At 46.1% G+C, this 22,732-nt stretch overlaps 1 protein-coding gene across 5 annotated transcripts in view; it reads left to right on the top strand.

Annotated features, from left to right (window-relative positions):
- Positions 1 to 1,245: 1,245 nt before the first annotated feature.
- Positions 1,246 to 22,732, top strand: part of MTAP (methylthioadenosine phosphorylase) — a 56,718-nt gene continuing 35,231 nt past the window's right edge. For 2 of the 5 annotated variants that reach the window (XR_007146517.1, XR_007146516.1), the window contains exons 1-4: positions 1,246 to 1,494; positions 10,962 to 11,048; positions 12,274 to 12,332; positions 15,226 to 15,393. Coding sequence is in view for 2 of the 5 variants with exons in the window: in XM_047831325.1 (XP_047687281.1) it covers positions 1,462 to 1,494; positions 10,962 to 11,048; positions 12,274 to 12,332; positions 15,226 to 15,393 (347 nt within the window). In the remaining 3 variants the exon portion in view is untranslated. Of the gene's footprint in view, positions 1,495 to 10,819; positions 10,860 to 10,961; positions 11,049 to 12,273; positions 12,333 to 15,225; positions 15,394 to 22,732 lie in introns of those variants that run through there. The other 3 variants (XM_047831325.1, XM_047831324.1, XR_007146518.1) reach the window with 3 other exon arrangements.

Below are 22,732 nucleotides of genomic sequence, written 5' to 3'. Positions count from 1 at the left end.
CCCACAATGGTTCCCTTCTGATCACTGGGCTTCCTGCTCCCCAGTAGAGAAATCAGCAGACTCCCAGAAAACTACATCTTTGAGGGACTCCCAGCCTTCTGCCTTTTCAAAGGAACACCCCCGTCTTCTACATTTATTCTTTAGCCATTTCATTTTATAACTTAAAATAAACAAACAACCTTTACATTGTAAGAAAGGGTAGACCTAGAGCAAAAAGTAACAAAAGAGTGGAAGTCTTTACTATTTCAGTAAACAGCTTACATGGGCAGCACCCCCACAGTGGCATTTTAAATGAAAGCGTACTTGTGTCTTGTTTCAATGCTTTGCTGCTGTAGGGAAAGAGGAAAGTGTATTCTTTCACAGCCATCCTCCCAACCCCTAGGTTTATGTGTATTTTTGTATCTCAGAACATTACTGCCACCCAGCATTTAGTTTAGGAGAGTTTAATCCATCAAGGGAGGTTCAACTAGATTATCCCAGCAGGGAAGGGATGGGGACTTTGAGAGGAAAGGATTATCCCAGTGGAGGGCTCGTGCTCTGCCTTGGGGATGGTTGGGGAAGGGGGAATGCAGCAGGGGGATGCGGGAGTGGTCAGTCGGTGTCGAACAATGAAGACCATGAGTCTGGATTCTGAATCTCTGGTGTATTGGACATTGGCTGGGGTGGGAGAGGTTAAAGATGGCCTTGGCCTGCATCAAGCCAAACTGGGTTGGCAGTGTCTCATCCCCTCAAAAGCCTCCCCTCAAATTTAAGATGAGTATAGTATGCACATCAGAAAGGTCATCCTGTAGCCGGTTACTCTGTTTATTTCCTTTTTGTTACCTCGGAGTCTTGCGTCAACCTCATCCCTACTCGGTCCTTTAGGAATTCAGGGACAGGAGCACACCCCCGATTGGGTCGCGAGAGTAGGAAGATCAAGGCTCGGCAGCCGGGTGTTAGCAGTTGGGCAGAATGTCTGTGAACAGCCAGTTTCCTCCAGAGGAGTCTCCCTCCCGCGAGAACTTCTGGAACACGGACCAGCCTGATTTTACAGAGGAGGCCGAGGTTGCAGCTACCAGTGGGCAGAGCAGGGAGTGGCGCTCTTCCTCGTAGGGATCTTGCGAAAGGTAACAGATCTGATTAAAGGGCAAAGGTACAGAATCTGGGGCAGTGCAACGGCTCAACTAACGGTCTCCGTTATTATTATAACTGTGAACCCCTTACTTAGAACTGGGGTGAGAAAAAAACCGCGGAGAACCGGAAAGGTCTGCCAAAGGGACCGGACGCGAGAACCTCCAATTGAGGAGGGGGGTGGCGGGGGCGATTCCCACACCAGCAGCCAATCCAGCTGTCCCGGGGAGGAAGAGGAGGAGCCAGGGCCTCCCCCGGGACTCCGCACTGCTCCGCGCGCTGCCACCACTACAACTAGCTCGGCTCCTGGACTCAGCGCGTCCGCCACCGCAGCCGCTTCCCCGCGCAGATATGGCCTCAGGTGCCACCCCCGCGGCGGTGAAGGTGAGATGAGCCGTCTCGGCGGCTGCAGTCCGCCCTGCTCCCGCTGGGTGGGTCGGGGACCGCGCCTTCGGGCCACGCGCCGGGCCTGTGCGCCCCAGCCACGGCCGGCAGGGTCTGGGGCCCGGCCCCGGGGGCGCTGGCCCAGCGGCGTGGGCTGGGGGAGAGAGAATGCTTGCAGTCTCGCTCCTCTCCCCCCACACCTTGGGCTCAGAGGCACCTGTGCCGCGCCAGGAGTGGGCAAGTGGAGAAGGGCGGTGGGCAGAGGCTGCGCTTGCTCCCCACACTCCCCCCCCCCCAAAAAAAACGCTTCCCCAGCTCCACTCCTTTCCCGCGGGCAGCTGCTGGACTAGCAGTGTGGGCGCCCGCAACTGCTGAGACCCGCCCCCGGTGCCGGCAGGACTCACGCTTCCGCTCCAACTCGGCTCGCTGCCCGCGGCCCACGTGGGAGAACTGGGTGCTTGAACTTGTGCGCGCTTCCGGTTTTTTTTCTTAAGCTTTCAAACGTAGGGCTTTTCTGTCCTGAAGTTTTCCCTGCAGCGCAATGCTTGGGGAATTCTGAGACTTTTTGACCTCACCGAAATGGAGTACCGGGCCGCTCCCTGTTTGGAGGCCTCTGGCTTTAAGCTGCTTTGTTTGCCACCTTGAAACAGTTAGAGATCGGTTTCCTTGTACCCTCGGACCTCACAGGTCTCCATACAAGGGATCTTTGTTCGGTGGAAGCTTTGGCCAGAGGAGGGCCCGAGTTCTGAAGGGTGCCTCGAGCTTCCCTGGGGCTTTTTAAACACATCCTGGTTGTAGTCTCGGGAGAGAATGTAGAATTACAGAGCAATGGAAATATTGATGATGAAACTTCAGATCTCTTCTAGGTTGTTTATGATTGGCTAAGAACTCAGTAAATTTGTTTGACTTTAGAAATTCTTAGCGGATGGGATAGGAAGGTCTGGGATAGATCCCTCTTCGGTTATCTCCTGATTCCCGCCTTTGTGTTCAGTTCTTTTGGGAGAAGGCAAATCTCTGCGGTGTGTATTCAGCCAGAGTGATGAGTTTATTAGCCCTTGCAGCTCTTAATGAGACACTTAGAATGAGAAGGGGTAGGGTAGAGAGTGTTGCATTCATACTCAGACATGAAACTCAGCTTTGACATTTTGAAAAGAATCTTGCGTTTAACAAATATTTGTAGAAGGCCTCTCCCTTGTCAGTAGCAGAGGACAAGCAGAAAATGTTTACCATGCTTATGAGCAAAGTAGGTGAGTTCCTTAGGTGCCCGTCTTTTAAGTGGGGGTTTTCCTGCAGGGTTTGCTGGGATGGTGACAATTAATCTGTCTAGCACATGGTTGAAACTTATTAGATGTTAGTGCTTATTAGCGGGGGAGCTGAAATAAATTTTACAAGTCTTTTCTCCAACAATTATTTTGCTAGGTCTTATTAGATGACAGCTTTCAGTGGCTAAGCAGCGGAAGTGATCACCTTTCCCTTATAGGAGTACACTTAAAGTGACATTAGGAGCAGAGAGGGATGGTTATGGAAACAGCCTCCCTTCAGTCTTGTTTGACATTCTCCAGTCACACAATCCCTGTGAAATTAGTGCAGTACACTTAAGTGCAGAACGGGCATTGACTAGAGCCCTGATGTAAATACTGAATGACCTATATCTTTGGTCTTGGCGAGCTGCTGAATATAAAATTAAGAGGGACAAATAGTGCTAGGCCTGCTGGCTGATTGCTCTTTGAGCTTAGAAAGGTGACTGCTGTGCTTTGAGAAACCATGATGGCAACGCCAAATCCCTCAGACTGCTGAGGCTACATCCTATGCAGGAGACACAAGGTGCCAGCGTGCAGAGCAAAATGGGCTCCTAAAAACCATACCCTGTCCCCAGATTGTGAAATGTAGAGCTGGAACATTTCTTAAGACCACATAGCCACACAGACCCTTTTTGTGGACATAAAGCTGAGGCCTGGAAAGGTCGACTAAGGTGTCCAGGACTATACAGCTGGACCTAGATAGTGATAGAATTGGGCCCAGAGCCCGATGTGCCCCCAACTAGATGTGAGGCAGTTCCGAAATACGACATGTCCTGTTTTATTGTGTGAGTAGAGAGATCATGCAGCCTGCACCCCCCTGCCCGTGCCCACTGGCTACTCTCCCATGTTATTAAGGATAGCTGTTGTCTGGGAGGACTTCAGGGAGACATCATCCTCCAACATCAGTCACGAGCAGGTGGTACGTATGACCATGCAGAGGGCTAAACTGGTTTTTGGCACCCAGACAGAACATTCTAAAGGGCTCTTTCAGCTGGCTATGGTTCCCCCAGGCAGCTGCTCTGGGGGATTAAAAATAAGCCTTATTAATCACGGTTGTTATCACAAGGAGGAAATACGGTTCCATCATAAGTGTGCAATGAGCTGTCAACAAAATGGTATGGAGAGAGACAGGCAAGTCACGGAGTCTAGACTGTGATGAATGGGCCTTTTGAGCTCTCCTTGTGGCTGCCTGAGTGTGGCTGGCAAAGGCCTTCAGACTGAGAGTCCTTGAGCAACTCTCCGAAACCAGGCCCCAACTGGAAGCTAGAGGCCAGGGAGCCTTCATTTTTTGCCTGGGGTCACAGTAGCCTTTTGGACAGGATGCTTGTAGGGCCGCCCTGAGCATTGCCAGGCATATAGTGCGTCCTGGACGCCTCCCCACAAAATGCCAGTGGCGCTTCTGCCCCCTTGTTGTGGCAGCCAGAAGTGTCCCCATGGGTTTCCCAACACTCCCAGGAGAGCCAGTACATGCTGGGTTGAGGGACCTGGGCCAGATCCCTGAGGCAGAGACTACCTGGTGAGGAGATGCGGGAGCAGCCCAGTTTGCATTCCAACCGGCAGAGAAAGACCAAGCAATAGGGGGCTTTTTGTTGTTGCTTCGAGGGAGGTTCATTTTTGTTTTGTTTTTGCTGGAAGTGGGAAGATACACAGAAACGGTGACAGGGGCGCCTGGGTGGCTCAGTTGGTTAAGCATCCGACTTCGGCCCAGGTCATGATCTCACGATCCGTGAGTTCGACCCCCGCATCGGGCTCTGTGCTGACAGCTCAGAGCCTGGAGCCTGCTTCGGATTCTGTGTCTCCCTCTCTCTCTGCCCTCCCTAGCTCTCTGTCTCTCTCTCTCTCTCTGTCAAAAATAAATAAACTTTGAAAAAAAAAAAAGAAACGGTGACAGATATTAATGCATTATTTCACTTGATTCTCATCATTCTATGGATTAAGGATCTCCTTTTCAGTACCGATGAGCAAACAGGTGATATAAATTTTTGTGTCCAATGGACTCTAATCCCTAATTGTGATTGTGATCATGGTATTCTATTTTTTAATTTTTTTTAATGTTTATTTTTGAGAGAGAGAAAGCGTGAGCAGGGGAGGGGCAGAGAGAGAGAGAGAGAGAGGGAGACACAGAATCTAAAGCAGGCTCCAGGCTCTGAGCTCTCAGCACAGAGCCCAACACGGGGCTCGAACCCTTGAACTGCGAGATCATGACCTGAGCCTAAGTCAGGACACTTAACCGACTGAACCACCAGGTGCCCCATGATCATGGTATTCTAGTCTGTGCCTCAGAAACATCTAAAGCAATCGTTTTCAAAGTGGATGATGCATCTGCACCCACCTTGGGGATTTGTTAGAAATGCATGTTATCAGGCCTACCCCAGGCCTGCTGAATCAGAACCTCTGGGGGTTGGGGGGGTCCAGCAATCTTGGTTTTATTTTATTTTATTTAAAAAAAAATTTTTTTTTCAACATTTATTTATTTTTGGGACAGAGAGAGACAGAGCATGAACAGGGGAGGGGCAGAGAGAGAGGGAGACACAGAATCGGAAACAGGCTCTAGACTCCGAGCCATCAGCCCAGAGCCTGACGCGGGGCTGGAACTCACGGACCGCGAGATCGTGACCTGGCTGAAGTCGGACGCCCAACCGACTGCGCCACCCAGGCGCCCCAGCAATCTTGGTTTTAAAGAGCCTCAGTGTATTCAGAAGCCCACTAGAGTGTGATAGCTGCTGACCCAGGGAGCTTTGAAAAGGCCAGGTTTCTGCATTCTTAACAAGCTCTTCAGACGCTTCTTGGTGTTCTAGTTTCCCATGGCTGCTATAACTGTTACACAGACTGGATGGCTTAAAACAATGCAGATGTATTTTCTCGTAGTTCTGGAGGTTAGAAGTGCAAGAATGAGTCCTAACTGGGCTAAAATGGGAGTGTCAGTAGAGTGGCTCCTCTTGGAAGATCCAAGGGAGAGTCCAGTCCCTTGCTTTTCCAGCATCTAGAGATCACCAGTGTTCCTTGGCTCATGGCCCTGGATCACGTCACCTTCTTTCCCATTTGACCATCTTATAAGGATATTTAGGGCCTACCCAGATAATCCAGGATAATCTCCCTGTCTCGAGATTTGTAACTTAATCCAGTAAGGTAACATTCACAGGTTCTGGGGCTTAGGACACAGACAGGATCTCTTTCAGGAGCATTATTTATTTAGCCTCAGCTAGTCCAGATTTTGGCAATTCATGGTCTGGGCCATAGGGTGGGGGTGCTCATTTCTGGCTGCACATTAGAACTACCTGAGGAGCTTTAAGAACACAAACCTTGCCTTGCCCGGTTAATCAGAGTCTCTGGAATCTTGGACCTGAGCTTCAGTATTGAAAGTTCCCCGCAGGATTCTCGTATCCGGGAGCTGACCCAGGGGGAACACCGGGAACATTCCTGCTGCTGTGCCACAAGGGAAGGAAAGCTCTACAGAATACAATTAGCATTGAAGAAAATCCTTCTCAAAAAAGAAAAAAAAAAAATTGGCCATTTCAGGAGGTGAATTATATCTTCAAGGGGGGTGTCTACCCATTAGAATAAACATCCTGACTTTGCAAGAGGTGGTTGGTTAAGTAAAGCTACGGATGTTCTGAGCCCCAAGGTTATCTCTGATCAGAATATCACATGACCAGATTAGTTTCCCAGTGCCGCCATAGCAAAGTACCGCAAACTGTTACTTAGGCAACAGACATTTATTCATTGTCTGGAGGCTGGGAGGCCAAGATCCAGGTGTCAGCACGGTTGGTTGCTTCTGAGGCCTCTCTTTGGCTTGCAGTCAGCCAACTTCCTGTGCCTCACACGGTCTTCCCTCTGTGTGTTTGTGTTCCTAATCTTGTTTTATAGGGATACCAGTCATAGTGGATTAGGACCCTTCCTGTGACTTCATTTAACTTTAATTACCTCAACAAAGATCCTATTTCCAAAAAGAGTTGCATTCTGAGATATTAGATATTAGTGCTTCAAAATACGGATTTGGGGGGAATCAGTTCAGCCCATAACCATCACCTACAAGGGTGGCTTACAGAGAAGGGCATCTTGTCTGAGATGGAGCCACCAGCTATCTGGACCGTATTGCAGGTTTTCAACAGGCCACCCAGACTGAGACATTTGGCCACTCTGTCCCCATACAGCTGGGCTTCTGGGATTTTGCAAGGCCCTGGGAGGCTCAAAGCCAGGTTGGCTCAATTAAAGGAGAACTTTTGTCTCTTGTGCTTGCCAAATAGGTCAATGGCAGCCGGGGCTGCAGGACTGAAATGCTCAGATCAGGGATTGCTGCCAGCTTGAGCTCTGGCCTTCTTGCCTCCTCGTGACCTTGAAGCGCTCAGAGGAAGCCCACCTCTCTGGCATGAGCTAGTCTCAACTGTTACGGTGTTTTGAGAATGCCATCGTGGAGTGCTAGGTTCCTTCAGGTAGTGTATCTGGGCCTCAAAGTGATGGTGAGTGGTTCTTGAAACCAAGTGGGATATGTGAAATCTCCTAGGTCTATGTACCAGGGGAAAAGGACACAGGATAGGGGGTTAGTGTGAGCCCTTTTAGCATTGCTGGAAATAACCATTCTGGCCAGGTAAGCCAACATTTAGATAAAATGCTTTTGCACTCTCAGGAAGTCAAACTCTCTTCTCTTTTGAAGGAAGTTGACTCGGTGGTCTGTCAGTGGGAAAGTATGGAATGAACCAGTAGCTGTTATAATTTGGCAGTGACCATGATTGACCAGGTTGGGGGGGGGGGTGTCTCTATTTTAGAACTTTATCTGGTGTAAAGTGACCTAGGAATTCCATCCTTGTCTCCAAACATATTTATTTCTAGCAGTCTAGGGTTTCCTGGATGGAGGGCTGATGCTTCTGACCCAGAAGGCCTGGTAAGGTCCTGTCGTTGCTTCCTGAGTGTGGATGAAGTCACTGATGGAGAGTCCCCTCCCTTCTTAGGTGTTTGCGTCGATGGCCAGAGTCATTATTTCTGTTCGCTCTGTGACCCCGGTCCAGAATTTGACCTCTCTGGACATCAGTTTCCTTAATACACGGAGACAGAAAAACTTTCCCAGTATGGTATGATGCTGTAAAGGACTCCAGGGGATATTGGAAGGTAGTAGTACATCGTTGTAGTTGAGCGTGAAAGACCTAGGTTCCTATTCCAGCTTTGCTCCTTACTTCTTGGACAAGTTTCTTAATCTGATGCTTTTTTTTTTTTTTTTTTTTGTCTTTGGTAAAGTGACTGTGACACTGTGGGGCCTATCTTGCAGGGTGGTTGTGAAGATCAGTTGAGGTAAGGCATCTGAAACACTCAGCCTAATGCCTGTGACTTGTAAGTACTCAGACACAATTACTTCATCACTAAGGCATTACCAAGGCAGGTACTAGATGGACTGTTGAATTGAGAAGCTCCACGTGACACCCAATTAGGCCATGGGTGCTTGAGAGGGTTCCCTCCTAGTTGTACTTTGCTGTGGAGCCACCAGGTGGCAACATTGCCCCATTCTGGCACTGCTGGCCTCCCTCCTCAGCAGAAAAATGGTTAGAGGTCTATTTCCCCGATATGGCAGTACGCAGTTTGCTACATATGTTCTGTATCCCTTTTGAGATGTGGTTTTCCATGAACAATTGGAGCCGGTCAGATGACTGGATGTGTTCACCTATAGATAATTCCAGTGCCCGAGACCCTGTTCCAACCTTCTGGGGAGCGGTAGCAGCTCTTGTTTTCATGCCCAGTGAAACTATGTGTTCCTCTCTGAGGGCTGAGTTACCAGCTACCGAATGCAGTCATGCAGCCAGGGTGCTGCGGACTGAAGCTTGGGGCTGCTGACAGCGGGCCCAGGGGCTCCAAACTTCAGCAGGATCCCTGGTTGGCATTTCTTCATTGCTGCTGCGATGCTGGGCGAGCTTCCCCCAAACCAAGGTGGTTTCACAACAAAGTCTGTGTTGTCTTGTATGTACAAGTCTGAGAATCCAGTATTGAATCCGGATGTGAGATGCCCTGGCCCAGCGAAAGGAAGGGTTAGGATTATATAAAACCGAATTAAAAAAATTTTTTTTCTATCAAAATTGGCATGGTTTAAATGGACTGACTTAAATGAACATTTCTGTTGATTTCAAAACTGCAATGTGGGTTTTGTCTTACGTGGTAGCAAGGTACGAGAGAAATGTGGGGTCGGCATCGAATGTGTAACCTGCTGTGGTTTTAACATACCACAAGGTGGCACCAACTTCAAAAACTGGTTTAGCCACTTGAGGACGTTGAGGGGATATTTTCAAAGGTCTGGATTCTGTAACTAGCAGTTCTTCAGTAAAATCTCACCAAATTCCCTGCGTTGTTTTATTCTGTTTGGTTTTCCTTCCAGAAAACCGCGGGCCAGAGAGGTGGCCATTTTCCCACATATTAAATAGAAGTCAGCTTGTGTCACTTGATCTGAAAATCACTCAGATGTTCAGTTAATTCTTAGCTCTGGAATTTTTTCTCAAGGAGCTGCTTTCTTTCATTTAGTAGAAATTTTACTCCAGTGACAATAGATTTAAAGCTTTTTGTTGAAAAAAAGGAAAACGTGCAGGTCACTTTCCATTCAGTTTCTAGTAAAGTTTCCTCTCTCTAACCTGTCATCAGTAATTTAAATCCTGTTTCTCTTTGAGGAACTGTCAGCCCAGGGAACCTGAATGATTTCAGTCATTGAAGTTTTAGTTAACTGTTCAGTTAATATTTAGTTGTCTTTGTAATTATTCTTGTTTCTGTTTCTTAGTCATCAAATTAAATTAACTCTGGAATTGCAGTATCAGGTTCCTGTAACTCCGATTAGCACCTGGAGACAAGGACTAATAAGTTCATCTCTGGAAAAGGCAATACAACACTTGAACTTAAAAAATTTAGAACTTGTTGGGGTGCCTGGGTGGCCCAGTCAGTTAAGCGTCTGACTTCGGCTCAGGTCATGATCTCACAGTTTACAAGTTCGAGCCCCTCATTGGGCTCTGTGCTGACAGCTCAGAGCCTGGAGCCTCCTTTGGATTCTGTATCTCCCTCTTTCTGTCCCTCCCCCTCTCGCTCTTTCTCTCTCAAAAATAAATAAACATTAAAAAAATTTTAGGGGCGCCTGGGTGGCTCAGTAAGTTAAGCATCCAACTTCGGCTCAGGTCATGATCTCGCCAGTATTGAGTTTGAGCCCCGCATTGGGCTCTATGCTAACAGTTCGGGGCCTGGAGCCTCCTTCGGATTCTGTGTCTCCCCCTCTCTCTGCCCCTCCCATGCTCATGCTCTGTCTGTCTCTCTCTCTCTCTCAATAATAAATAAACGTTAAAACAAAAAACTTAAAAATATATATATATATATATATATATGAAGGATAGTTTGATTTTATAAATATACATGAAGCTAACTTTTTATGCTTTTTCAGACTCTTCTATCATGATCTCTTACAGCTCTGTGATTTCAGTGGCCTAGGAAAGAAAATCTTTCTTGTTTCTTTATCAAATGGCATAATGAGGAGAAATCATTACTGGATGGGGATACAGAATATTTTCTGTCCTGGCCGTCTTTTGAGCATTCCTTACTCCATAACCCATTTAGTAGAGAAAACAAGATTGGTTAGAACCACATGCCTCATTTTTAGATTTGCTTTTCTAACTTAAGCTAGTTAAAGTATCTTTCTATGCTACCTTTGTTATTTCCATAGTCAGAAACAAATGTCATATAGTCCAAAATATGTCCCATGCATTGGTTATTTCTGGAATATAGAAGGCTGTCAAATGTGTATTGAATGAGTGATTGTTTTTCTGTGATGTTCAGTTTTTTTTTTTTAATTTTTTTTTTTAACGTTTATTTATTTTTGAGACAGAAAGAAACAGAGCATGAACGGGGGAGGATCATAGAGAGCGGGAGACACAGAATCTGAAACACTCTCCAGGCTCTGAGCTGTCAGCACAGAGCCCGACGCGGGGCTCGAACTCACAGACCGCGAGATCATGACCTGGGCCGAAGACAGATGCTCAACCGACTGAGCCACCCAGGCCCCCCTGTGATGTTCAGTTTTTTAAAAATAACTAGGACTTAGCAGGAATGGTGAAGAGCATATATGTATGAATAAATGAACTTGCATGAAATAATGGTTTTGTTTACAATGAAAAATGACCAAATATGTCGTTTTCTTATTGTCTCCTTTAGATTGGAATAATTGGTGGAACAGGCCTGGATGATCCTGAGATCTTGGAAGGACGAACAGAAAAATACGTGGATACTCCATTTGGCAAGGTTCATATCCAGTTAGCAGAGACATACCGGCCTCTTCCTTTCTTCTTGCTGGCTTGGTTTTTAAGTTAAAAAGAACTTTTTTTAAATTGCTTTTGTCGTGGCAGCACAGGGCTCTCTGCCCCCGGCTGAGAGGGGCCAGTATTCCTGTCATTGGGCTCTGCCAGCTGAGACCGTGTCCCTAAGAGTGCCTTGGACTTCACAGGATTGAGAACATGGCTTTTGAACGTGCACACACAACTTCTCAATTTTTATCTCTAGAAGCCAGATACTCATTTCAGAGACCGCAACTGCACTTCTTCAGACCTCTGCATTCAAATCAGCTTCTAATTGGGGCCTGTGTGTCTTCCATACTAATTTTGGAGACAGACTGATGGCACACGGTAGCAAATAATGCAAAGTGGCCTCTTCTCAGTAAGCCCTGGCCCAAAGGGGGGATTTCCTGAGGATGCAGAACACAATAGCATAACTAAACTGGAAATAAAACACTCCTTTTCTGTTGCCTGGAGGCTATTTGTTCTTCCAGCTCTTGTGTCATCCAGCTAGGATGAGGTGTCTACCTTCTGATTCCATAGTGCTGCTTCCAAACTCGATGGTTCTCCTGGTCCTGTAAGATCCCTGCATCTGGCAGTCTCAACCCAGTCCTCCTTTTCATCCAAGGCTATAGATTGACCTTGTGTTCTCTAAGTCCTGCTTTTGCCTTGGCTCACTTCACGGTCTCCTGTTTTCTTAACAACCCTCCCCCCCCCCCCGCCCCCTTCAAGTTGTCGGGACCTTCCTCTCCATTATCTCAGGTTGTCCCATGACCATCTTAGACCTGGTTAACATGGCAAACTGTTCCAGTGCGGAGTCCTTACATTCTGTGACAGCGAACTCCTTTCTGCACCTGTTCTTGTACCCGCCCAATACCCTTGACACATCTCTCTTTGATCAGTGTAAGTGACATCAGAATCCCTGGGGCGCTTGGCTACAAATAGTTCTTGCTAAGTGCGGTCTACCCCATGCACCCAAGGCAGCTCTCCAGGTCCTGTGACTTTCTGTGCTTATAGAAGGCTCAGTATTAGTGACTAAGTTAATCAAATATAGACTCTTGTACTTCTTTAAAAGCATATCTTCCAAGTTCTCATGAATCCTTTTGTGGTTGAACAATGGAAGTGGCAGTTTTTAAATTGTTTATATATGAGTGTATCCACGTCACTGGGTTGTAACCATTTTTCATTATGTTCAGCCTTCTGATGCCTTAATTTTGGGGAAGATAAAGAATGTTGACTGCGTCCTCCTTGCAAGGTAAGATATTCTAAGCTTTTTGAATGTTGGTACCAAAGGAAGATTTAAATTTGACCTGAATTCTGGAGAGAGTAATGACACAGGATTGAGTTTTTATGTGCTGGTGGAGCCAGAGCCTCTCGGTCACCTTTATTTACTACTTATGGTTTTGGGGTAAATTATCTGGACTCTGGAGAACAGAGATCTCACCCCACCCCCCTTAGACTAGGCAAGTGGTTAGAGTAATTAATGAGCAGTACAGCAAGTCTGACAAAAATTGAAGCTTCTGGTTTCAGTTCTAACTTCAAGAGGAGAGAGGCTTTCTCATGTCCGTTGTTTCTCTTCTTTTTTAAAAAATTTATTTTAGAGAGTAAGAGTGTATTTGTAAGCAGGGGAGAGGGGCGGAGGGAGGGAGGGAGGGAGGGGGAGAGAGAGAGAGAGAGAGAATATCTCAAGCAGGCTCCATGCTCAGCTTTGAGCCTGACGCAGGACTTGATCCCACAACCCTGGGATCATGACCTGAGCTGAAATCAAAAGAGTTAGTCGCTCAACTGACTGAGTCACCCAGCCACCCCCATTGTTTTTCTTCTAATAAGGGAGACTGCTTCATTCACGACCCCTGGTGTAGTAACAGTTCTAGGTTTGCAGGGAGTGGGTTCCCTTTGGTATCCACACTCTGTTTTCTTGACCAGGCTAGGACTATTCCACTATTACAGAGGGAGCAAATCATTTTTATCACATGGTTGGAAATTAGACTACATAGATTAGTTTTCTGTTGCTGTAGAACAAATTAGCACAAATTTAGCAGCTTAAAACAATACACACTTTCTGAGCCCCAGGAGTGTGGGTGCAGCTTAGCTGACTCCTGTGTTCAGGGTCACACAAGGTCACACAAGGTACACTCAGCACTTGTTCTCAACATTTGGAGCTCCAGGTCCTCATTCAGGCTTAAGTGCTTGTTGGCAGAATTCAGTTCCGGGGGCGTAGGTCATAGGATAGCAGCCTGCTTCCTCAAGGCCAGAAGGAGGGGGTGCTCTAGTACACGCTGGCCAGGTGAAACCTAGTCAGGAGAGTGACCCCAACACCTCTGGTGTAGCCCATTGGCTGGAAGCAAATCTCACATCCACCTGCAGTGGAGGGAGGAGGGAATTAGGTGGAGCGTGAAAACGGGGATCACCCTAGAGTCTGTTTGCCACACCCCTTTTTAAAAAAAAATATTTTTAATGTTTATTTATTTTTGAGAGAGAAACCTTGAGAGCCAGGGAGGGGCAGAGAGAGAGAGAGACAGACAGACAGACACAGAATCCAAAACAGGCTCCAGGCTGTGAGCTCTCAGCACACAGCCAGCCCAATGCGGGGCTCAAACTCACAAACCATGAGATCATGACGTGAGCTGAAGTCGGACGCCCAACTGATTGAGCCACCCAGGTGCCCCTGTCTGCCACACCACATTTTTAAAACAGAAGTGACTTTGCTGAATTCAGTAAAACTAAATTTAGGTTTAGATGGTTACATGGGTTGATTTCAGGCAAAATTCTTTGTTGGTCTGTGGTCGTTGCAGGAGGATTGATAATTTTTTCCAGGCTCTAAGAGAAAACAGCTAGTGGTGTGGCCCCATGGTGAGGCTTTTATACTACTGCCAATTGAACTGAATTGTGTTGGACTGTGAACTATTTGTCCCTCTAATGTAGTGTTTCTTTTTTTTTTTTTAAGATTTTATTTCATTTTACTTTAAAAAAATTTTTTTTTTTTAATTTGAGAGTGAGAGGGCACAAGTGAGCTAGGGGCAGAGAAAGAGAGAGAGAAGCAAGGCTCACCCAAAGCGGGGCTCAAGCTCACCTGATGTGGGGCTCGAACTCAAGAACCGTGAGTCATGACCTGAGCCGAAGTCAGATGCTTAAGGACTGAGCCACCCAGGCACCCCTAAAGATTTTACTTTTGAGTAATCCCTGCACCCAACATGGGCTCGAACTCACAACCCTGAGATCAAGAGTTGTATGCTTACCAACTAAGCCATCCTCGTGCATGTCTAGTGCAGTGTTTCCTAACTGCTTTTTTTTTTAAATGTTTATTCATTTTTGAGAGAGAGAGAGAGACAGAGAGCAAGCAGGGGAGGGGCAGAGAAGGGAGACACAGAATCCGAAGCAGGCTCCAGGCTCAGAGCTGTCAGCACAGAGCCCAATGAGGGGCTCGAACTTGTAAACTGTAAGATCATGACCTGAGCCGAAGTCAGACACTTAACTGACTGAGCCACCCACCCCTCTTGCCTACTTTTGGTTTTTGATTTTCTTTTGAAAATCTTTTTAGTGTTTTGAAGACCAGTCTTAGGAAAATGCATATCCTTTCTGGGCATTCATGAACCTCTACCTTCTGAGAAGTCATCTGTCAACTCAGGATAAAAACCCTGATAAGCTATTCCCTGATAAGTCTGACATTATGTACAGAGAATTTTGATGTTTTACATAATTCTGTTGGTAAAGATTAAAGTTTTTTTTTTTAATATAAATATGGGATGATACAAGGGATATTTAATAACAATCTATGGTGCAGGTAATATCCATTTTACAGATGAAAAAAACTGGGCTGAGAGAGCTGAGTGGCTGTGATGAGATCACCCCAGTAGTAAATGGCAATGCTAGGATTTGGACCCAGGCAGTTTTACTCCAAAGCTCAAACTTAATCGTCATTCTAGAAAGAGATTTGTGTGTGTTCGGTTACTTCCTTGAAAGCTTACTTCTGTATTACCACATGTAAAGGACACTGGACTTGACACTTTGCCTTTCTGTGGTGGAACATTCCATGTAGTATTGGTAGTTTTTCAAGCAGCCCAGAATAATTTTAACTCTGAAATACTGCTTCTATTCTGACAGTATTCGAGTGCCCTGCTCACTCATCTGCTGTATTCTTCCCACAGGCATGGGAGACAGCACAGCATCATGCCTTCCAAAGTCAACTACCAGGCGAACATCTGGGCTCTGAAGGAGGAGGGCTGTACACATGTCATAGTGACCACAGCTTGCGGTTCTTTGAGGGAAGAGATTCAACCTGGTGATATCGTCATTATCGATCAGTTCATCGACAGGTGAGCAGATCACTGAAGATGCTTTAGGCTCATGTAAGATCATTCCCAGCTCAAATGGACATTTGGTGGGTACCTGGGAGAGATGCGGAGGGCAGGCCCACAGACTTGCTCTAAGCTTTTCATTGTGGGAGTTTTAAACATCTGCAAAACAGAATAAGAATCTCTCCGGTTACCAGTTCCCAGCTTTGCCATATATCAGTTCACTACAGCCTGTAACTTGAAAAGATAAGGACTCTGTTAGAAACAAGCAAATCACTTAATATTTCCTTAGTATTAGCAGTCTAGACAGTGCTCCCCTCTTCTCTACCATCTTAGAGACTTTTGTTAAGTTGGTTTGTTCAAATACGGGTCGGGGGGGGGGGGTCCACTCATACATGCATGAGCTAATAATGTTTCATCCACCTCCTTTTTCCCTTTTTCTTGTTATTCTGTAGTGTCCCCCATCTGGATTTTACTGACTGCATCCTTAAGTGTCACTTAGGGTGTTCCCCTGTGTCCTGTGTTTGTTGTAAACCAGTGGGTAGCTCTGGAGGCCTGATAAGAACCAGGTTCAAATTCTTGGCAAGAACCCTCCCTTCCGCGTTGTACCAGCAGGCACGTGATATCTGCTTGTCTTTACACGGTGTTAAGATTGATCAGTTGGTTCAGGAACTACGGACTTCTTTGTATTTAATTGCACAAGTAATTTATAACTGTCCTTTACCAAAAAAATTCAGTAGTAATAGACTGCCAAGCTCCTGGGCTTTTTCTGGACTTAGAAATAGTTAAAGAGGTCACAAGGGAGAATGGGTGGTCTCCTAGGGATTCCTGCCTGCTGCACCCTGCCCCCCTACAATTCGTGGTGAAAAGAACCACCTCCCAAGGTGTTTTGGATGGAGACAGGTGGCTGTGCTCTGCACCTTGAGTCAATGATGGGGAGAAGTAGCAGAGTGGAAGCCACTTGGTGGCTCCTACTGGAGTCCCCAGACCATGACCTGTGTCTATCACTCCCTTCCCATCTGCTCTGTCTGAGTTTACTACACCCAGACACCTCTCATACCTCTTCTATGCAAGGAAAGTTTATTCAGTCTGGTTCTCTGTGTCTTCTGCCTGCCAGGGATCTGTTCTAGTTAGAGTCCATCAGAAGCATTCTTGATTATTCCCTGATGGAGTGAAACTGTTAGGTTGAACTACATGAAATTGACCATTCTCTAGGTCAGAAATGGTTGAATATCAGCAGTTTCATGTGGCTCCACCTAACAAATAATGGGAGTAGATGAAAATCATTACATGACCTTCATGTATCATTTTTCCTATCATTTTTTCAGCACCTGACACAATATGTTTATTATTCATCTTTCCCTCTGGAATATAGGCCATGTGAGGGTAAAGACCCTATCTGCCACTTTTATCCCTAATACTCAAAACAGTGCATGGCCCGTAGTTGCTCCGTCAGTATTTATTTTTAAAGTTTCTTTTCTTTATTTTGAGAGAGAGCGCGAGAGCGTGAGTGCATGAATAGGGGAGAGGCAGAGAGGGAGAGAGAATCTCAAGCAGGCTCCACTGTCAGCGCAGAGCTGGACACGGGGCTCGATATCACAAACTGTGAGATCATGACCTGAGTTGCAATCTAGAGTCGGACACTTAACCGACTGAACCAGCCAGTCAGTATTGTTTAGCAATTGCATGAACGTGATCGTTCGAAGGAAGAGAGAGGTTGGAATTCTTGATCAAAATCTCTATGGTTGTCAAGAGTCCCTGTGCTTGGAGGTAATGACTTGAGAAAATGGCTGTAATATGCTTGTGTTTAATAAAGCAGAGTACATGGGATGCCTGACTAGCTCAGTCAGTAGAGAGCATGGGACTCTTGACTTCAGGGTGGAGAGTTCAAGTCCCACATTGGGTGTGGGGCCTACTTAAAAAAAAAAGTATAGCAGAGTATAAAACTCCGTATTCAGACTGATCCAAATTTATTAAGTATCATAGATGGTGCTGGAAAGAAATGTCTGACTTGGGCATTAAGCCTTGGATTAATTTGTTACTTAGATGGTGTAACTGTGGTGTTTGCCAGATAGTTTCCTCACATATAGCAAATGTAGATGTTTCCCATACTGGCTCTTTCAAGAAAGCAGTTGGGGTGATGGAGAAGAGAAAGAGAACAAGCGTTGCCCTTCTATGTGGTTTCATTCCGTCGTAGCACTCCTTAGCTGTGTAACCTTAACACCTTCTGATACTTGTTTTCTTTTATGTGAAGTGTGGATGACCTGACTCCTTGCTCTTACCTTGGAAATTCAGAGTCTGGCAAGTGCCTTTTATCTAGCACGTACTACCTTCCCAGTACTTGGGTGCCATTATTGTGCTTGTGGCATGTTGGTTGGGTGGGGCTGTAGTTAACATTATTTGGTAACAATAGAAGAGACTTTCTCTTAAGGGAATATCATTTAGAAGAAATCTGAAGCTTTATGTTGATGACATATTGCAATGATGACATTTTGGATTTACTGGGCTAGATAAGATACTAAAGCTAATTTTACTTATTTCTTTTACTTTTTTTTAATGTGTTAGAAAACGTAAAATGACTAAGTGGCTTGTATTATACTGCTATTGGACAGTGTTTCTGAATAATGCTGCCACTAGCTGGGCCAGTTAACCAAGCTTGGGTACGTACCTGAGTCACTGCGAGTAGGTTTATGTCATAGGAGAGGAGAATCGGTACTTTTTGCCTTATGAGTAATGGCCTTCGTGTATTTAAGGTAAACCTTGGTGTGTTCAGGCAGGCACCTGATGCGTTCTCTGGGTGATGACCTCAGACACAGAATGGTGAGCGAGCGGCTGTGCTGTTTGTAGCTTGAGGTTCCCGTAGCCACCCACCCAGCCTCAGCTTGGGTGACAGAATTGCAACATTCTGCAAAGCCACCCAGTGGGTGATAGCCACGGGGACAGGAGCCCTGGATTATGAGGTTTTCTCTTGGCTCTGTTTATCCTCAGCCAAATCAGCAGCCCGTTGCTCTCTCTTAAATCCAGGTTGAGCCCCACATTGCTTAGGCTCTTTCTCTCTGCACTACATATGGATTCTTCTACAGGGACTGATCTAGAAACATATTTTTGCTTACTGCTGTCACTTTGTCGGCACATTATCTTAGAAAAAATATCCTTGTCCTAAAGTGGTCATCAGAGGATTAAGTGGGATTGTTTTAATATCCCCAACAGAAACTTGTGATAAAGAATCAGGAAGGAGTAGTGTGGCTATTCTTACTTAATAAATGGCAGAACTAAAACATGTCATTTTCTCTGCCGTCCATAGAAAAAGTGCCCAGCATAGAGAAAACCACCACCAGCCTGGCTTATCAGCCAAGCCTACCTTAGAGGCCATTAAGGTTAAGAGTGACAGCAGGCTCTGATTTTATGGTGGTTTTTAAAATGTTAGATTTCTACCCTAAAAATGGAATACACCCTTAAAGGAGTATGATGGACTAGAAGCTCTTTTAAGAAAATAAGCTCATTGTCCTCTTTTTTTTTTTTTTTTTAAGTTTATTTATTTATTTTGAGAGAGATGCATGAGTTAGGGAAGGACAGAGAGAGAAGAAGAGAGAGAGAATCCCAAGCAGGCTCCACACTGTCACCGCAGAGCCCCGTGTGGGGGTCGAACTCACAAGCTGTGAGATCGTGACCTGAGCTGAAACCAAGAGTTGGACACTTAACTGACCGAGCCACCCAGGTGCCCCAAGCTCATTGTCTTCTGAAAGTAATTTTTTTCTCTCCAGCTGTGTTCCAGCCTGTGAAAAGTTGAAAGCCTGGGCCTGAGAGAAGGGGAATCCTGGGTGTGGCTGACATGGAGAGAGCAGGACAGCAGACAGGTGGGGAGGGGAGTGGCTCCAAGTATTTTGGGGGTGTGTGCAGTCATGCATCTCTTTCCCAGACATGCAAAGAAATGCCTTAGCAAATATTTAAAGTGAAAATAATATCTTGTGCTTATGATTAGGGCAGCTGTGGAAAGCAAAATGGATGATCTAGAATTTAAATACCAGAAGAATGTGTTGGTTTTGTCATTTTCCTATTCTTCCTACACGGTGACAGGTTTCTTCACTCTTCCCTTGCCCTGGGTCCTGGGCTTCAGGCACAACGCTTTTCACAAACCAGTTACAAATGGCGTTCTACAAGTACTGAGAACTTGTAGGAGGTTTGTCCACAGTAAGTTTTTTCAGTGCCTCATGCCTTCTGATGGAACTGGGTTTGATTGATCCATTTCTTCTACCTTGATGGAGGTTCTTGTTGTCAGAGCCACAGGTCATTTGACAGTTCGGGATAAAACATGGTTAAGAATGGGACTTGTTTCACTCCTTGACGGTCATTCCATGGTCATTCCTTTGAACTAGGGAAGGAATTTGATCTTTCTGTCTGTCTTAAGAGACTGTTGAGAGGCTGTTTATACTTTAAAAGGATCTCACAAGGGAGATGCTCCGAGATTCATAATTTGGGGGTTCTTCTGTGATGCAAACCCTGTGTGTATAGCGTATACCTGTTACCCCGAACTACTGACTCTCCATGTCGTGCCTGGTACACATGGGTAGAGGATTCCAGCAGTTCCATACATGACTCTTCTTCTCTTCACCATCAATCCTGATAGTTACTGAAAGGAATTGAATTCTGTATATGTGGGTACGCTATTTGGAAAGATACCCACGTTCTATTAAGTTTTTGTTTGGTTTTTTTTTTGTTTGTTTGTTTTTTAAGATGCAGATTAGTAGGACCCATTAAACTGCTATAGCTATCGGAACTATCTCGAGCTGGGGCTAGCAAACATCTGTGAAGGACAAAGATGAGATTCTTACTTTCTAATAGTGGCTTTTATCAGGAATGTTATGCAGATAAGGACTTTTTTTTTTAAACAATAAGAAAAATACAATAAAAAATTTGAGATGAAAAAGAGGGTGTGATTCCTGCTGCCAGATGTTTTCTGCAAAATGCTGTTAACATGTTAGCCTGTTACGTTTGAGGCCCCCAGTTAGGTTCTGGTGGAGAATGCAGTGGGAGAAGCCCCAGCTTAGAAGTGAGAACGTCCAGAATTGTTCCCTGGCTTTGCCCCCAAACTCTTTTGTCACTGAGTGTCCTCATCTGCAAAATGAGGGTGCTGGATTGGTTCTTGAGTTGATAGCCTCCCTCTTCCTAGCGTTCTTTTTTCACTACGTCAGGGAAAGGTTTGAGTAATGTGGCTGCGATGCTTGCTTGCTTACTCATCAGGAAAGTCCCGCTGTAAACACAGTGGTAAGGGATTATGTCAGTTTATTTCCCCCTCCCAAAGCCCTGGGCTTCCCCCCTTGAGGTCATTGTTTGAACGGGCCCCTGCCAAGGACTGACCCGGAGGTTGAGGTGTGCTCTGCTGTCCATTATATCACCAGTCTTTGAACTTCTGGGGCATGGCGTGGATTTTTATCGGTACTAATGGGGCTTCTGGTAAAGGATTGCACAGGAAGCCCTCCCTTAGCCCTTTTTCCATGCCCGTGAGCAGCTGTTTCAAACCCTGACTGCTTCCTGCCCCTCTCCTTCACTCTAGTTGAGAGTGTTAACTTCTTTATGAAAAAACAGAAGCTATTAGGCATAACTTACCATGTTCCTTCCCCCTCCCTCTCACCAGTTACTTGCATGCCCAGCCTTTACCATCTTCCTGCCCACCTGTCCAGGAAGCAGGGGCAGCTATACCCATGTTCCCGAGAGTTTCCTCATTCTGCTCCGCAACCTAGTTCTCTTATTACTGCCTCGCTTCATAGCCCTTCTCTTATTAAAAATGCTGATAAGCTCCCAATTTGGGGGTTATTACCAAGTGCCACAAATCCCTTAATCCTGTTCACCACGTACAAGTGTAATTTTCTCAGTCTATGGTTGAAGAGACTTAAAACTCAAAGATACTGGTCATTACTCTCTAGTAAGTGGGACCCATGGAGTTTGAAGTCTAGTTAGCATCCAGAGCCTGTGACCTCACCCACCCTTCCCACACAGACTTCCCAGCTGTGCCTTCCCCCTTCAGATCCCACTGGCCACTAGATACAGGACAGGGTCCCAGAGATACCTCACACTTTGTAATTCAAGATTAAATTACCCCCCTTGGATGTCTTCTAACCCCACACTCTCACCCCACCTCAGCTCTTCCTTCCCTGTTTGGAAAATTCCTAAGTTGATCATACCATGGTGCTGCCTCAACCTGGCAGTCAGTGCCATGGCTCTGGGTCACCCCTGCATGGAGAGTCCATCCTCAGGTCATACCTGTGTGTGCTTTGAACCACCCTCTGTTCTCTGTCAACCACTTCCCTCACATCCCTCCTCTCCAGTGTGTCTCCTGCAAAGCTGGTTTCCAGACTACTCCCAGAAAATAGAACAGAAACAAAGACATGATCAGAAAAGTGCTGGAAACAAAGCATCCACTACTCTCTGGGAGCACTCGCTTAGGGTTGTCACACAGTGGTGATTAGTACCAGCTCAGACCCACAGGGCTGAGTTAACAATACAGCCTAGGGAGAAGGAATGTCCTAATAAGCTCTTTGTTTGGGAGGGGCCAAGATGGCGGAGCAGCATGGAAGGTTTTTTTGCCTCTCATCCCTGAAATGCAGCTAGATCAACACCAAACTATTTTGCACACCTAAAAACTGATCTGAGGATTAACACAACAGGCTACACAATTTGAAGCACAGAACTTGGCAGTTACATGGCACGCAGAAGTGAACTAGGGGAGAGAGAAGCCGTAGAGGTTAGAGAGCTGATTTTGCTTGCAGAGAGATGATAGAGACTGGGGTGGGGGAGAGAATACAGGAAAAGCACTCCCCCCGAAAGCAGCTGGAGAGAAAGAGAAAGAGTGGAAACACCTCTAAGGGGCTTAACAAGAAAGGGAGAAAGGAGAAAATACAAAGAAGAGGGTTTAAATACCATTAAGACACTATAAACAGGGGAGTGCAGAGTCTGAAACTCCACAGCTTGATACCTGTTGGAGCTCTAGTGGGAAAGGTGAATTCCTAGGAGCAGACAGCAGGGTCTGAGGGGTCCTCAGGCCACATGGGGAGAAGTGGTTCCCCTGCTGAGAGGACATTTGGTAGAGGTTGTGCGGCCTCCCCGCAGGCAAAGGTCCCAGTGGACCCCGGAGAACAGCCACATTTGCTGGTGTTGGAATAAGGATGTTAAAGGTGAAGCCTGGCACCAGATGTGTGTTGTGATTTACCATAATCCGTGGAATGCTGCTGCTACATGATCTGAACTTTTTCTGGGGCAGGCTGGCACCTGGCCATTGCTCAGTGAGACCCTCCCCCAGAGGATTGGAGTGGGTCAAAGCCACAGGGCCCTCAGAAGTGAGGGGTTTGGAAACAGCTCCATC

This window comes from Prionailurus viverrinus, chromosome D4 (genome assembly GCF_022837055.1).
Source record: "Prionailurus viverrinus isolate Anna chromosome D4, UM_Priviv_1.0, whole genome shotgun sequence".
In the NCBI taxonomy this organism is placed as follows: Eukaryota; Metazoa; Chordata; class Mammalia; order Carnivora; family Felidae; genus Prionailurus; species Prionailurus viverrinus.
Note: the sequence above shows the minus strand (reverse complement) of the source record. Positions and strands in the feature narration are given on the sequence as shown.